The 11,847-nt window shown below is 38.1% G+C and overlaps 1 protein-coding gene across 4 annotated transcripts in view; it reads left to right on the top strand.

The window, feature by feature from the left end:
• The window catches only part of Vps53 (VPS53 subunit of GARP complex), a 171,487-nt gene that overhangs the window by 74,191 nt on the left and 85,449 nt on the right, over window positions 1-11,847 (top strand). For all 4 annotated transcript variants that reach the window (XM_033762863.1, XM_033762861.1, XM_010642173.3 and 1 more), the window contains 3 exons: window positions 5,160-5,238; window positions 8,914-9,057; window positions 9,515-9,657. In XM_033762863.1, coding sequence (XP_033618754.1) covers window positions 5,160-5,238; window positions 8,914-9,057; window positions 9,515-9,657 — 366 coding nt within the window. The remainder of the gene's footprint in view (window positions 1-5,159; window positions 5,239-8,913; window positions 9,058-9,514; window positions 9,658-11,847) is intronic.

Genomic DNA, 11,847 nt, shown 5'->3' with positions numbered 1-11,847 from the left:
ATAAAAATAATAATAAAAGTAAAGACTATTCCATATATATACTATATATATTATTTATATTATAAGTAATATATTTTATAGCATTTATATTATAATATTTATAATTATAATATAATTATATTATAATATCATTTATATTAATATTATATATATTTCATATATATACACATACATATATACATACATACACAACCATAATTTCTTTATCTCATTCATCTGTCAATGGATAAATTGTTTTCATATCTTGGCTATTGCAAATAATACTGCTGTGATCATGGGAGAGCAGATATCTGAAGTAAGGTGTGCTGATTTCTTTTCTTTCTTTTCTTTTTCTTTTGGTACCAGGGATTGAACTCAGGACCTTGCAGACAGGCGCAGTGCCATGGAGCTAAATCTCCGGCCCTCTGATTTCATTTCTTTTGTTATATATCCACAAGAGGGATGTAGGTCATATGGTAGTTTTATTTTCAAAATTCTGAGGAAACTCCGAGTATTTTCCATAATGGCTAGACCATTTACATTCCTGCCAATGGTATACAAGTGTTTTCATCTCCACATCTTTGCCAACACTTACTATTTTTGTGGTTTTGATAACAGTCATTCTAACTAGTTGCATTTTCCTGATGGTTAAATGATATTGAGCCTTTTTAAAAAAAAAATATCTGTTGGTCTTTTGTATGTCCTCTTTGGAAAAATATCTGTTGAGGTCCTTTTTCCATTTTTTAATTAAGCTGTTCATTTTTTTTCTTGTTGTATGAGTTCCTTAAATACTTTAGATATTAACCTTTTATTACATAATGTAGTTCCCAAATATTTTTTTCTAATCCATAGGCTGCCTTTTCATGTTGCGTATTGTTTTCTTTGCCATGCAGAAGCTTTTAAATTTAGTATAGTCCCACTTGCTTATTTTACTTTTCCTGCCTGTGCTTTTGATGTGCTTTTTGCTTTGTAATCTTCTTTAAAAATACAGTTTTATAAGTTTGAAGGAACTTTGTTATTACTGTTGTAATGATATTCCCTTAAAAAAGAAAACTCAGGCCCGGGATTTAGCTCAGTGGTTCCAGTGCCTGCCTCGCAAGTGCAAGGGCCAGAGTACATGCTATCAATATATTTAAGTCCTCCACATATTCATTATCATATAAGACTGCTACAGACATAGGAGGATTTACTTGTCGTTTAATTTTTTTCATAACCTCTATTTACAGCAATTGTATGTGTGATAGAATGTAGGCTACTAAATAGCATTTAAAACAATGCAGGATGAGAGAGATGCTTTCAGTGCTTGACTAAAGTAAGTTTTTAAGAAGTTCTAAAAGTTTAAAGAATATCCAGACTTCTTATTTTTAGCATCATTTCTGGTGAATTTTCCTTCCTATGTTTACATAGTGATGGCAGAACCATCTGGAAATGATAGAAATAGCTGTTTGTTAGGAGGGAAAGGAGAAGGCAGGAGAGTTACACCCTATACATTGCTTTAGCTTCTCTAATATAATATCATGTTGACTATAAATTGTGGAAGTCATATGAAATATTTGCCTGTACACTTGAAATATGAAGTTCACAGGCCTTGATTTGCTATTTCTTCCATCTACCTTCCTAGCAAATGCTTAAATGTTTAATATAGTGTTGAAGGAAAGATTTTTTTCTTTAATATCTTTACATTTCAAATCCTCCTGGTTTAAGCAAGCAAATGTTTCTAGTCAGTCAATATTTCCTGAAAAAGGATTCTAGCATCCTTTTGAAACCCTTAAACTAAAATGTATTTATCAGAGTTCTTTCTCTCACTCTCTCTCTCTCTCTCCCCCTCTCTCCCTCCCTCCCTCTCCCTTCCTCCCTCTCTCTCCCTCTTTCTTTCTTCTTCTTCTTTTTTTTTTTTTTTTTTTTTTGGTACTGGGGATTGAACTGAGGACCTTGTGCTTGCTTGCAAGGCAGGTGGCAGCACCACTGAGCTAAAACCCTGTATCAGAGCTCTTTCTAACCTCCTATATGTGAGAAGCTTGGCAGCTTAGAGGTAACATGGTAAAGTGAAAAAAGAACAAAACTAGGGAGGGCCAGTGCCACTGCCTGCCTCACAAGTGCAAGGTCCCAACCTCAATCTCCGTGAATAGCTGTTTGATAAATTTTTTCTGGGTTTCTTCTTCAGTTTAATACTGTGAGGGTTATCCTTGATGGCTTAGAAAATGTCCCAATAAGTCAGTCTAAGATTCTAGGTTTAGCTTCTTTATAGTGCCCACTAAACTGTTGTGTCTAGCCATTTTGTTCAGCTCAGATTGCATTTGGGAGGTCAGTATATTTATTTGTGAACTGCTGAAAAAAAATGCCGAAAGATAATTTTGAAAGTATTAGGGTTACTTTATCTACAAATGTCTAAATTATTTTCATAATTTACTGCCCCTTTGCCACCACTCTGAAAAAAGTGACAGTGTATTTAGAGAACCTTTGAACAATATTGATGTCACATGTTGGATGCCAGAAGTCATTGGTTGATTTTTCTTTCCAGGCAGCACAGTGAGTTTCATCTCCTAAAAGTAGCCAACTTTGAGTTGCCACCAACTAGCAAGTTGAGCTTATTTGGATGCCGGGAGGAACTTTTGTTTACCTCATTCTCTATTAGCTGTAGGCTGACTTTCCTAAGAATAACTAGGAAATACTAGTAGTTCAACTCACAATATGCTCTGCTGAAGACTCTCAGTCGATCCTTCTCTTTATAGTCGGAACTTCCTTCTCATTGTTAGAAGCAGAAGTAACTTAAAAGAATGAGGCTAAATATATATTCTTTTAAGTCTTTTGACTTATTTCTAGGATCCTACTTAGGCAATTGATTGTAAAGACAATTTACACTTCAGCCTGAAAATCTATGAGGTTACGCTTTGCGTTTATAGATACCATCAATAATGTCTACAAGAGAGTGGTTGTTTTTCAATCAGAATTACTGGTAGATACTACTGAAACTACTGCTGAAAATATTTCTAGGCAGAAGCATATTCTTCTACCGCAACATTAATTATATATCCTACTACAGCCTCCTGTGAAGAAGGATGCTATTGCCAGCTAGTGCCCTAAGATAGCTATTGTGGAATAATCAGTAATGGAGTAGATACTGAAAGTAATCTAGTACGGGGCTCTATCCTCACTCTCTTATCTCTTAGTTTTGGCCCATGTAGAGGAAGTGACTTAGGATTACACATGGCTTGCTAGTGGCACAGCTAAATCTTACCTTTCTCAAGAGGTAATTTTGAACACAGATTGAAGATAGTTACAAACCGGAGTCTGGTAACTCCCTCTCTTTTCTATTCTGTCAGTGCCAACCCCAGAACATAGGCCCTGCTTATCTTTTAGCCATCTCAGTGTCACAGTAAAAACATGGAGGTTGGGAATAGTGAAAATGGGGTGAGGACGACAGAGGTGTCACTGAGGTGGTCAGTATTCTTGAGAATGCAGTCAGGAGTGCTGCTGGCCAAGGGTGGCTTCCCCTGCAGGAACTGTCCCCTTGGTTTAAGAAGGAACTGGTGCTCTGTGTGCTTGTAAGATAAGGATAGGAAACAGACAGGCCTGAGCCTCTGGAAGCTCTTGTGACCTGGCACTACAGGAGACCGTCTGCTGGCTCATCTTGTGAGAGTCACAAGATGCTCTAGGGATAGTTTTATGAAGCTGTTCTTTCTTCTTATGTCAGAGTTCACACTGAAGAGACACTTGCCTTTGTGTATTGGGTGCCTATAACTGGGCAGCCCTGACCCTTTTGGGGGGCTGTTCCTGCATCACTTCTGGCCTCCTTAAAAACTAATTTAAAACACTGGAACCCACCTATCCAAGTAATTTGAAAAGTTTTGAAGATAGTGGAAAAACCCTAGAAAGTATTTGGAGGAAGAATAATTATAACTATGCCACAGAAAAAAAGACTGTTTTGTATCATGCCGATCCCCTCATTAAAAAAAAAAAAAAATCTCCTCACATTGCTAGATACTCTTTAGTGACCAAAGAAATTGTGGTTTTTGAGTTGCTCACTATTTCTAGAAACTTCATAAAGTTAATCCAGAAGTGACAGGGTGGAGACCAAGAAAGAAAGCAGGCTACTTTATGGTGCTTTTAGTAAAAGGTAAAGTGTTTGTCTCAGGCTCCAGGCGGCCGGACAGCTACCTCAAAGCTAGCTCCACACTAGCTGTGAGGCTGGCTTGGGTGATGCAGGCATCACCACATCAGGTAGCTGGAGGACAGTGTGGAGGATGTGATTGATTTGCATGGCTTGCTGAGGCATAGTTCCCGTCTCATCCTTGCTGCTCTCCTTTCTCCTCTTTCATTCAAACTGACAGGTATTTCCTGAACTCTGATATACATGAAAACCACTGTTAAGTACCAGCCTCCTCTTTCTAACTGGTTCAGTCTTCCTATTGACAGTCACCTGAATTTAAATCTTCATTCAGTGGCCTTCACTCTTGATGAGCAGTTCATTTTGTCATTTTGCTGTTTTTCTTTATACTTTAGAAGATATTTGTTGTTGTTCATTGGATTAAAAATTTATGACCCTGTGTTTGGTTTCTGGCTTAAAAAAAAAAAGCAAGACTGGGCGTGGTGGCTCACACCTGTAATCCCAGCACTCCGGAGGCTGAGGCAGGAGGATTGCTGTGAGTTCGAGACCAGCCTGGGCTACACAGTGAGTTCCAGGTCAGTCTTGACTACATAGTGAGACCCTGTCTCAAAAAAAAAAAACAAAAAACCAACAACAGCACGCCACCCTGGAACATTTAGCACCTTTTTCCCATTCCATACCCCAAGGAGTGGGAAAGCAGTTAAGTCATTAATACAGAATGGATTTATTTTTTATATCCATGCTATTATATAATGTTTTCCCACAGCATAGCATCCCCCTATTGAAATATTGGAGAGATTAAGATTAACATTTACTACCTCACAACTGGGAAGGGTGGCCTCGAAGAGCTTTAGGGGACTACAGAATCCATTGAGAGAATAAACTGGGTGTGTGGCTTCTGGTCATAACCCAGTACTAACTAGTGTGTGACTTCTCTTATCACCACCTTCTCCCTTATCAGGATGATACCTAAAGATATCAATAGTTTGGACTTTTTGTGGATGTGATATATAATTACTTACAGATATTTGAAGATTATACCAAGCAATAATATATTATCTTTTCCTCACAGAGTGAAGGCTGCACAGACTGAGTTAGGACAGCAAATCCTGGCAGATTTTGAAGAAGCATTTCCTTCCCAGGGTACCAAGGTATCGTTTTGCATTTTTTTCCTCCAGTCCTTAGATATTATTACCATCCTTGCCTAATTCATACTTACTATGTCTGCTATTCATCTATTATTCCAAAAGTATTTACTGGTTTCAGCCTATTTGCTGAACATTTAAGGTAATGAGAAAAATCCTTATTTTTAAATTATTATTATTTTTTACAGTAGTAGGGATCAAAGCATCCTCAGCCCTTTTTATTTTTATTTTTGAGTCAGGGTCTTGCTAAGTTGCCTAGATGGGACTCAAACTGATGTTCCTCCTGTCTCAGCTTCCCTTAGTGCTGGCATGTATCTCTGTGCCTGGCTCAGCCTTTTTTTTTAAATATCCCAAAGAAAAGATGAGAATTTGTTTTGGTTTAATTGAATGTATGTCAAACCTTGTATCTTTTTTTTTGTTTTTTGTACCAGGGATTGAACTCAGGACCTTGTGCTTGTGAGGTAGGCAACGGAACCACTGAGCTAAATCCCCGGCCCACAAACCTTATATCTTGTTTACCCTGTAAATTCCTTTTTTCTCAAGGCTATGTTTACAAAATAAATCTTCAAGCTGCTGTGTTTTTTTAGGATTATTACATAGCTTACTGGTTTTGGTTTGGTGAAAAGGCAGTTGGGGGCCAGAGATGTAGCCCATTGGTGCTGCCGCCCACCTCAAAAGGCAAGTGGAAGGAGTACCCAGGGCCTTCTGTAACTCTCAGAGCAACACTAAAGACTCACTCTGTTTTTGGCATTAAAGCCCATTAGCTCTTTTTTTTTTTTTTTTTTTTTTTTTTGGTACCGTGGATTGAACTTGGGTCCTTGGAACCACTGAGTTAAATCCCCAGCTCTAAAGCCCATTAGCTCTTACTGGTAGTGTAGCTGTTTGTGTTTGCAAATCTATAGGATTTCATTTGTGAGGTGTTGGCTACACTTCTCAGGACAAGCTTTCTTTCCCTTGGCCATCACTGTGATATATGACCACTGTCAGCTCCTTCCTTCACATTGCAACATATCGTGTGTGTGTGTGTGTGTGTGTGTGTGTGTGTGTGTGTGTGTGTGTGTGCGTGCGTGCACGCGCTGGGAATCAAACTCAGGACCTCGAGTTTTCCAGGCCAGTGCTGTACTGATAAGCTACATCCTCGGCCCAACATATATCTTAATATTGTGCATTGGGGAGCGCAGAACCTTCAGAAGTAAACCCCACCACCTCCACCACACCTTATTTGAGGTATTTCAAGAGAAAGACTTATCAGAGCAGCAGTGAACTGAAGTGTTTGGACCAGCAGCATTCCTTGTCCAGATGGATATATACATTCACTTACTAAGCCAATGAGCGTTTCCTGGATTTGCTCCATAATTCAATAACTGGAAATATCCTAATCATTTTCTTCTTTGTGTTCTATAAAAGAAACTTAGGAAGTAGGGCGGAGGTGGCTGCCCTAGCTTTGCTACATTACTTTCTGTAGGAAATCTGCTACTTCTTTTAATGTTTTCATATTTTGTGGCTGACCGCAAGCAATCAGATATTTATTTGTAAAGCACTTTGAAAATCTCAGCTTCTTTGGTCACCTGACTGATGTAACTCATATAGGGAGTGGATATTGAAAAGCTATTATTCCTTTGACCACACGGAGGAAAACAAAGGTCAGAGAAATAAACAGGGATTGCAAAGACGTTTGCTGATTGTGAGCACTGGACTCTTCTAGGCTAGTCTACTTTCCTGTCATCTATTGCCCCATCCCATTTTCAAGAAGTTTCGGACAGATATGAGTAAAGCCCATCTTTATAATATAATCATAGCCTACTTTATATCTTTTATTTCTTTAGTGATGGTAGGCATTCTAAGCATATCCTCTACCACTGAGTTACACCCCTACCAGTTGTATCTTTTTTCCCAGATTGTGCTGGGCAGATGAAATTAAAAAGATTTTCTTGAACAACTTGCCTCCCTTGACTCAGTGGCTTAGTGGTCTTTTTAAGGTTTTATTTTTTTCATTTTTAAAGATTACTGACTTTTGTTAGCAGCTTTGTGTTATGCCTATTTCACAATTAACAATTAAGATTTTTATTTTTAAATTACCCAAACTAACCTAGTAAAAAATTTTTTTTTTTTTGTAAATGGAAATATCTGAACCCATAGGTTTTGGCCTCTGTGACTTTTCTATCAGATTGAGCACTTTCGTACAGAAGCTAGAATTGAGTGGTGTGTTTAATAGGCAACATAACAGCCACTTACTATGGAGCCAGTCACATTTTAAAAATGTAGATTTTGAGCCGGGAGTGTAGCTTAGCAGGGCAGTGTTTGCCTGCCTGCCTAACACAAGGCCCTGAGTTCAATTCCCAGTACCCGCCCCCCCAAAAAAGAGTAAAAAATTAGGTCTCATGTAGTTTTGGTGATTCCTCTGAAATACTCAAAGTTATGATAAGGTGGATAGAATTGGACATTTATTATAAATAATAATTAACAGGGCTGGGGATTTAGCTCAGTGGTGCCGCCACCTGCCTTGCAAGCTCAAGGTCCCAAGTTCAATCCCCCGTACAAAAAAGCAAAACAAAACAAAACAAAAAAACCTTTAAATACAATGGTAATTATTGTTTGTAAATGGGGAGGGGAGGAGCTGGTGAAGGGAGGGCAGGGACAAGGGGAAGAAATGAGAACCAAGACCGGTCATGTAAAGGTACAAGATCTCAATAATGAATATAACTGTCTAAAATGTACCAATAAACTCAATAAGGAAAAAAAAATTAACAATTTGACAGAATCTTACCAATCATCTAATTTGAGTCCATTATTTTTCTGATGAGAGTGAGTAACTTCTCCAAAGAAATGTGGCTATTTTAGCCAAGGCAAGGGTAGATTGGAAGTATTCTTTGTGCTGTGGTACACAGTCAACCACATTCATTCAGTGAGTTACCATACACAAAAATTCAATTAGATTCAGTTGCCTTTGATAATGACAAAGACCTTCCATTGTTTTTTTTTCTTTTTATTGAGTTTATTGGTACATTCTAGGTATACAGTACAGTTACATTCATTACTGGGATCTTGTACCTTTACATGACAGGTCTTGGTTCTTATTAAGACCTTCCATTGTGATGTACTAATGCAGCAACCCCTACCTTTCATTGTTCTTTTCTAGTCAAGGGAGTAAAATCATAGTGTTTTACATTTGGCTATCTGGGTGGTTGACTATCAGTGAAACAAGTCTGGTGGCTTGAAACCTAGTTTTAGATTTTAAAGCTACCACACAAATACAACATTTAGGAACAGGAATTTCAGAGGTGGAAAGCAAGGAAAATGTGGAGTGACACTGGTGTCCTTCTTGTCTTTTTAGGCCACTTTAGAGTGTCTGACATCAGAGACTGCTGTCATTCTAACTTTTTAGGTCTCTTTCAGTTTGGGTATTGAGAAAGTAAAATGTCCTATGGTCATTGCTGGCACTGTTTTCCAGAATGTCTCATTGCTCATTCACAAGATAGTTTTTATGTTGGCCACTGCAAGGCATAGCATAATGATTCTTTTATCAAGGAAGAAATATCCATCCACAGTAGAGAGAATGAATGTCTAGGGAGTGGGAGTAATAATAATAAGAGAGAAACAAAAAGTAGCAGCTGTCAGAGGCTATGAGATTTAAAGATTGTTTCTGACTTTTGAACTGGTGCCTGTTGTTTGTTTTACTAGAGGCCAGGTGGACCCAGCAATGTCCTGCGAGATGCATGCCTGGTTGCTAATATTTTGGATCCCAGAATCAAGCAGGAGATTATCAAAAAGTTTATTAAACAGCATCTGTCAGAGTATCTAGTACTTTTTCAAGAAAACCAAGATGTAAGTATTGACCAGATGAGGTCAGATGTAACACTTCAATGTTACTGGAGAATAAATGCTGCCAAGTCTACTCACTTACACTTTACTAGTGCTACTGTCTGCCATTGTTGATCATTCAACCATGACTCCTACAGGCTAACTTTACAGTTCAGTAGTTCTTAACCATTTGAGGTCACTGACCCTTTGGAGAAATTAATGAAAGCTATAGATTTTCTACACAGAAAAATGCAGCTATGCATTAAACTTTGCATACAGTTTCAGGAAATTTACAGATCCTTGGCGCCCATCACAGACCTTAGGCTAAGAATCTTTGGATCAAGTAAATAAGATAGCATATGAAATGGTGAGAAATAGCAGAGATGGGCTTTTTCTTGGTTTTATGTTTTTGTTTCTTTCATTAAACTGTTAATACTACTTCTAAGCACTGGGGTGGATTTTTGTTCTTTATCTTCATGAGGTTGCCTGGCTGGACAAGATTGACAGACGCTATGCCTGGGTAAAACGCCAGCTTGTGGACTACGAGGAAAAATATGGCCGAATGTTTCCACGTGAATGGTACATGACTGAGAGGATTGCAGTAGAATTTTGCCATGTGACAAGGTAGATTCCAGCTCTTTACTGGTTCTGGTGTTGATTGAATTTTCAGAATTAATTGCTAGTCTCTGTGATTCTGTGTTGTCCTGTGGATTAGGCACCACTTCCAGACTCTGCCAAATGATTGGGACCATCCATCTACCAACATAGTCTCATCCCTTTTGGCTCTAGGACCTATTTGTTGGATGAGTTGCCTTAATACAGTGTTTATAGTCTCTGTATGGTTAATAATACTAACATCTGTGTGTTCTAAGCATTTTAACTCTTTTTTTGTTTGTTTGTTTTTGTTTGAGACAAGGTCTTGCTGTGTAATTCAGCCTGGCCTTGAACTTGAATTCACTGTGTAGCCCAGGCTGGCCTCAAACTCATTGGCTATCTTTGTACTTCAGCCTCCTGAGTGATAGGTTTATAAGAGTGCACCACCACACCCAACTCTAAGCATTTTAAAGACCTCTTCTCATTTATCCTCGCTATAGTATCCATGAGTTAGCCCAGGCCACATAGTTCCTTTTTGTTGAAGAATTATGTCCAGCAATGTATCCATGATCAAGGTAAAGGCAAAGCCAGCTATGGTGGCACAAGCCTGAAATCCCAGCACTTGGGAGACTGAGACAGGAGGATTGATGCAAGTGTGAGGTCAGCCTGGGCTACATAGTGAGTTTAAAGCTAGCCTGAGCTACATAGTGAGACCCTGTCACAAAAAGCAAAATACAAAACGAAACAAAGGTAAAGCCAAAGCAAACTTTTTTATTCTTTGTAGCAATAGCACAACAGTGGTGGTAACTGGCTTTTTATTAGTTATAATCCCTTCCAGTTGTACATAATTGCATTTGTCTGTTTTTGAGATAGGGTCTCGCTGTGTAGTTCAGGCCAGCCTTATAATTCACCATGTAGCCCACATTGATATCAAACTTACAGTGGTCCTACCACCATAGCCTCTCTAGTCTTGGGATTATAGGTGTGTACCTCCATGCTCAGCTTATAATTACATTGATTTTAGGTTAATAAGAGAAAAACAAGGCCCATTATCTACGTGTAACTCAATTACCTTAGTATCATATGTGGTATCCTCTCTCCTTTCCTCCCTCCCTTTTGCTGTACATTGAATTCAGAGCCTCCCACATGCTAGCCAAGTGAACTACATCCCCAGCCTGAGTCTTCTTTCTAAAAATCCTAGAAAGTTCTATCAAATTACACATTTTAAAAACATTGTGGGAAAAAATATTTTAAATGATATTGCCTTTATTTTTTAAAAATAGATTTTATGTTTTAGAGCAGTTTAGGTTAACATCAAAATTGGGCAAGCAGTACAAAGATTTCTCTATGTTCCCTGCCTGTATTCACACAAGCCTCCTCCAGTATCAACATCCTCTCCTAGAGTGATTCATTTGTTATAACTGGGGAACCTGCATTGACACATCATTTTCACCCAGAATTCATGTTTTACTGTGCAGTTTACTTTTGGTGTTATACTTTATATGTGTATATTGTTTTAAGAAATACATTTGCTACAAAAGATTTAAATATAGTATTTAATATAAATATAGTATTTAATAAAATAGATATAATGTTGGTTCAAGGTTAGTTGTGGTTGTCAGTTTCTAAATACTGACTAGCAAAGAAAGAATTCCTTGAAAAACTGTTTTTACTAGTTCTTTTTCTTTTGCCTAAAGTTCAGCAGACTTAAAGACCAAATGTGTGCAAAATGAATCCTAAAAGAGACTGGGAATACACTAACAAGTCTCTGTGAAAGTCAGTACCTGCTATTGTCTTGGCTAACAGCAGTGCTACTGGCAAGCTTTTATTGTTAGAATTTTGGCTAAAGTCCTACAGATACATCATTCTAAAGTAAACTCACAGGCCCTTTGTTTGATTTTGACATTTATTTGTGTGAAAAGATTATGATAGTTTAGTACTTAGTAAGAATTCACATGTCAGCCAGGCAGGGTGGTGCACAACTGTAATCCCAGCACTTGGGAGGCTGAAGCAGGAGGATCGCTGTGAGTTCAAGACTAGCCTGGGCTATATAGTGAGTTCCAGGTCAGTCTCAACTACATAGTGAGACCCTGTTTCAAAACAAACAAACAAACAAAAAAAAAGAATTCACATGTCAAGGAAACCCATTTTCCAGTCCCCCTTCTGCCTCTCTTAGACAGAAGCTATCTTCCTCTCGATAAATTTTTCCTACTCTTAAAA

This window comes from Fukomys damarensis, unplaced genomic scaffold (genome assembly GCF_012274545.1).
Source record: "Fukomys damarensis isolate Sample0158 unplaced genomic scaffold, DMR_v1.0_HiC HiC_scaffold_13, whole genome shotgun sequence".
Taxonomy (NCBI): domain Eukaryota; kingdom Metazoa; phylum Chordata; class Mammalia; order Rodentia; family Bathyergidae; genus Fukomys; species Fukomys damarensis.
The sequence above is the reverse complement of the archived record's forward strand: the minus strand, read 5'-3'. Positions and strand labels throughout refer to the sequence as shown.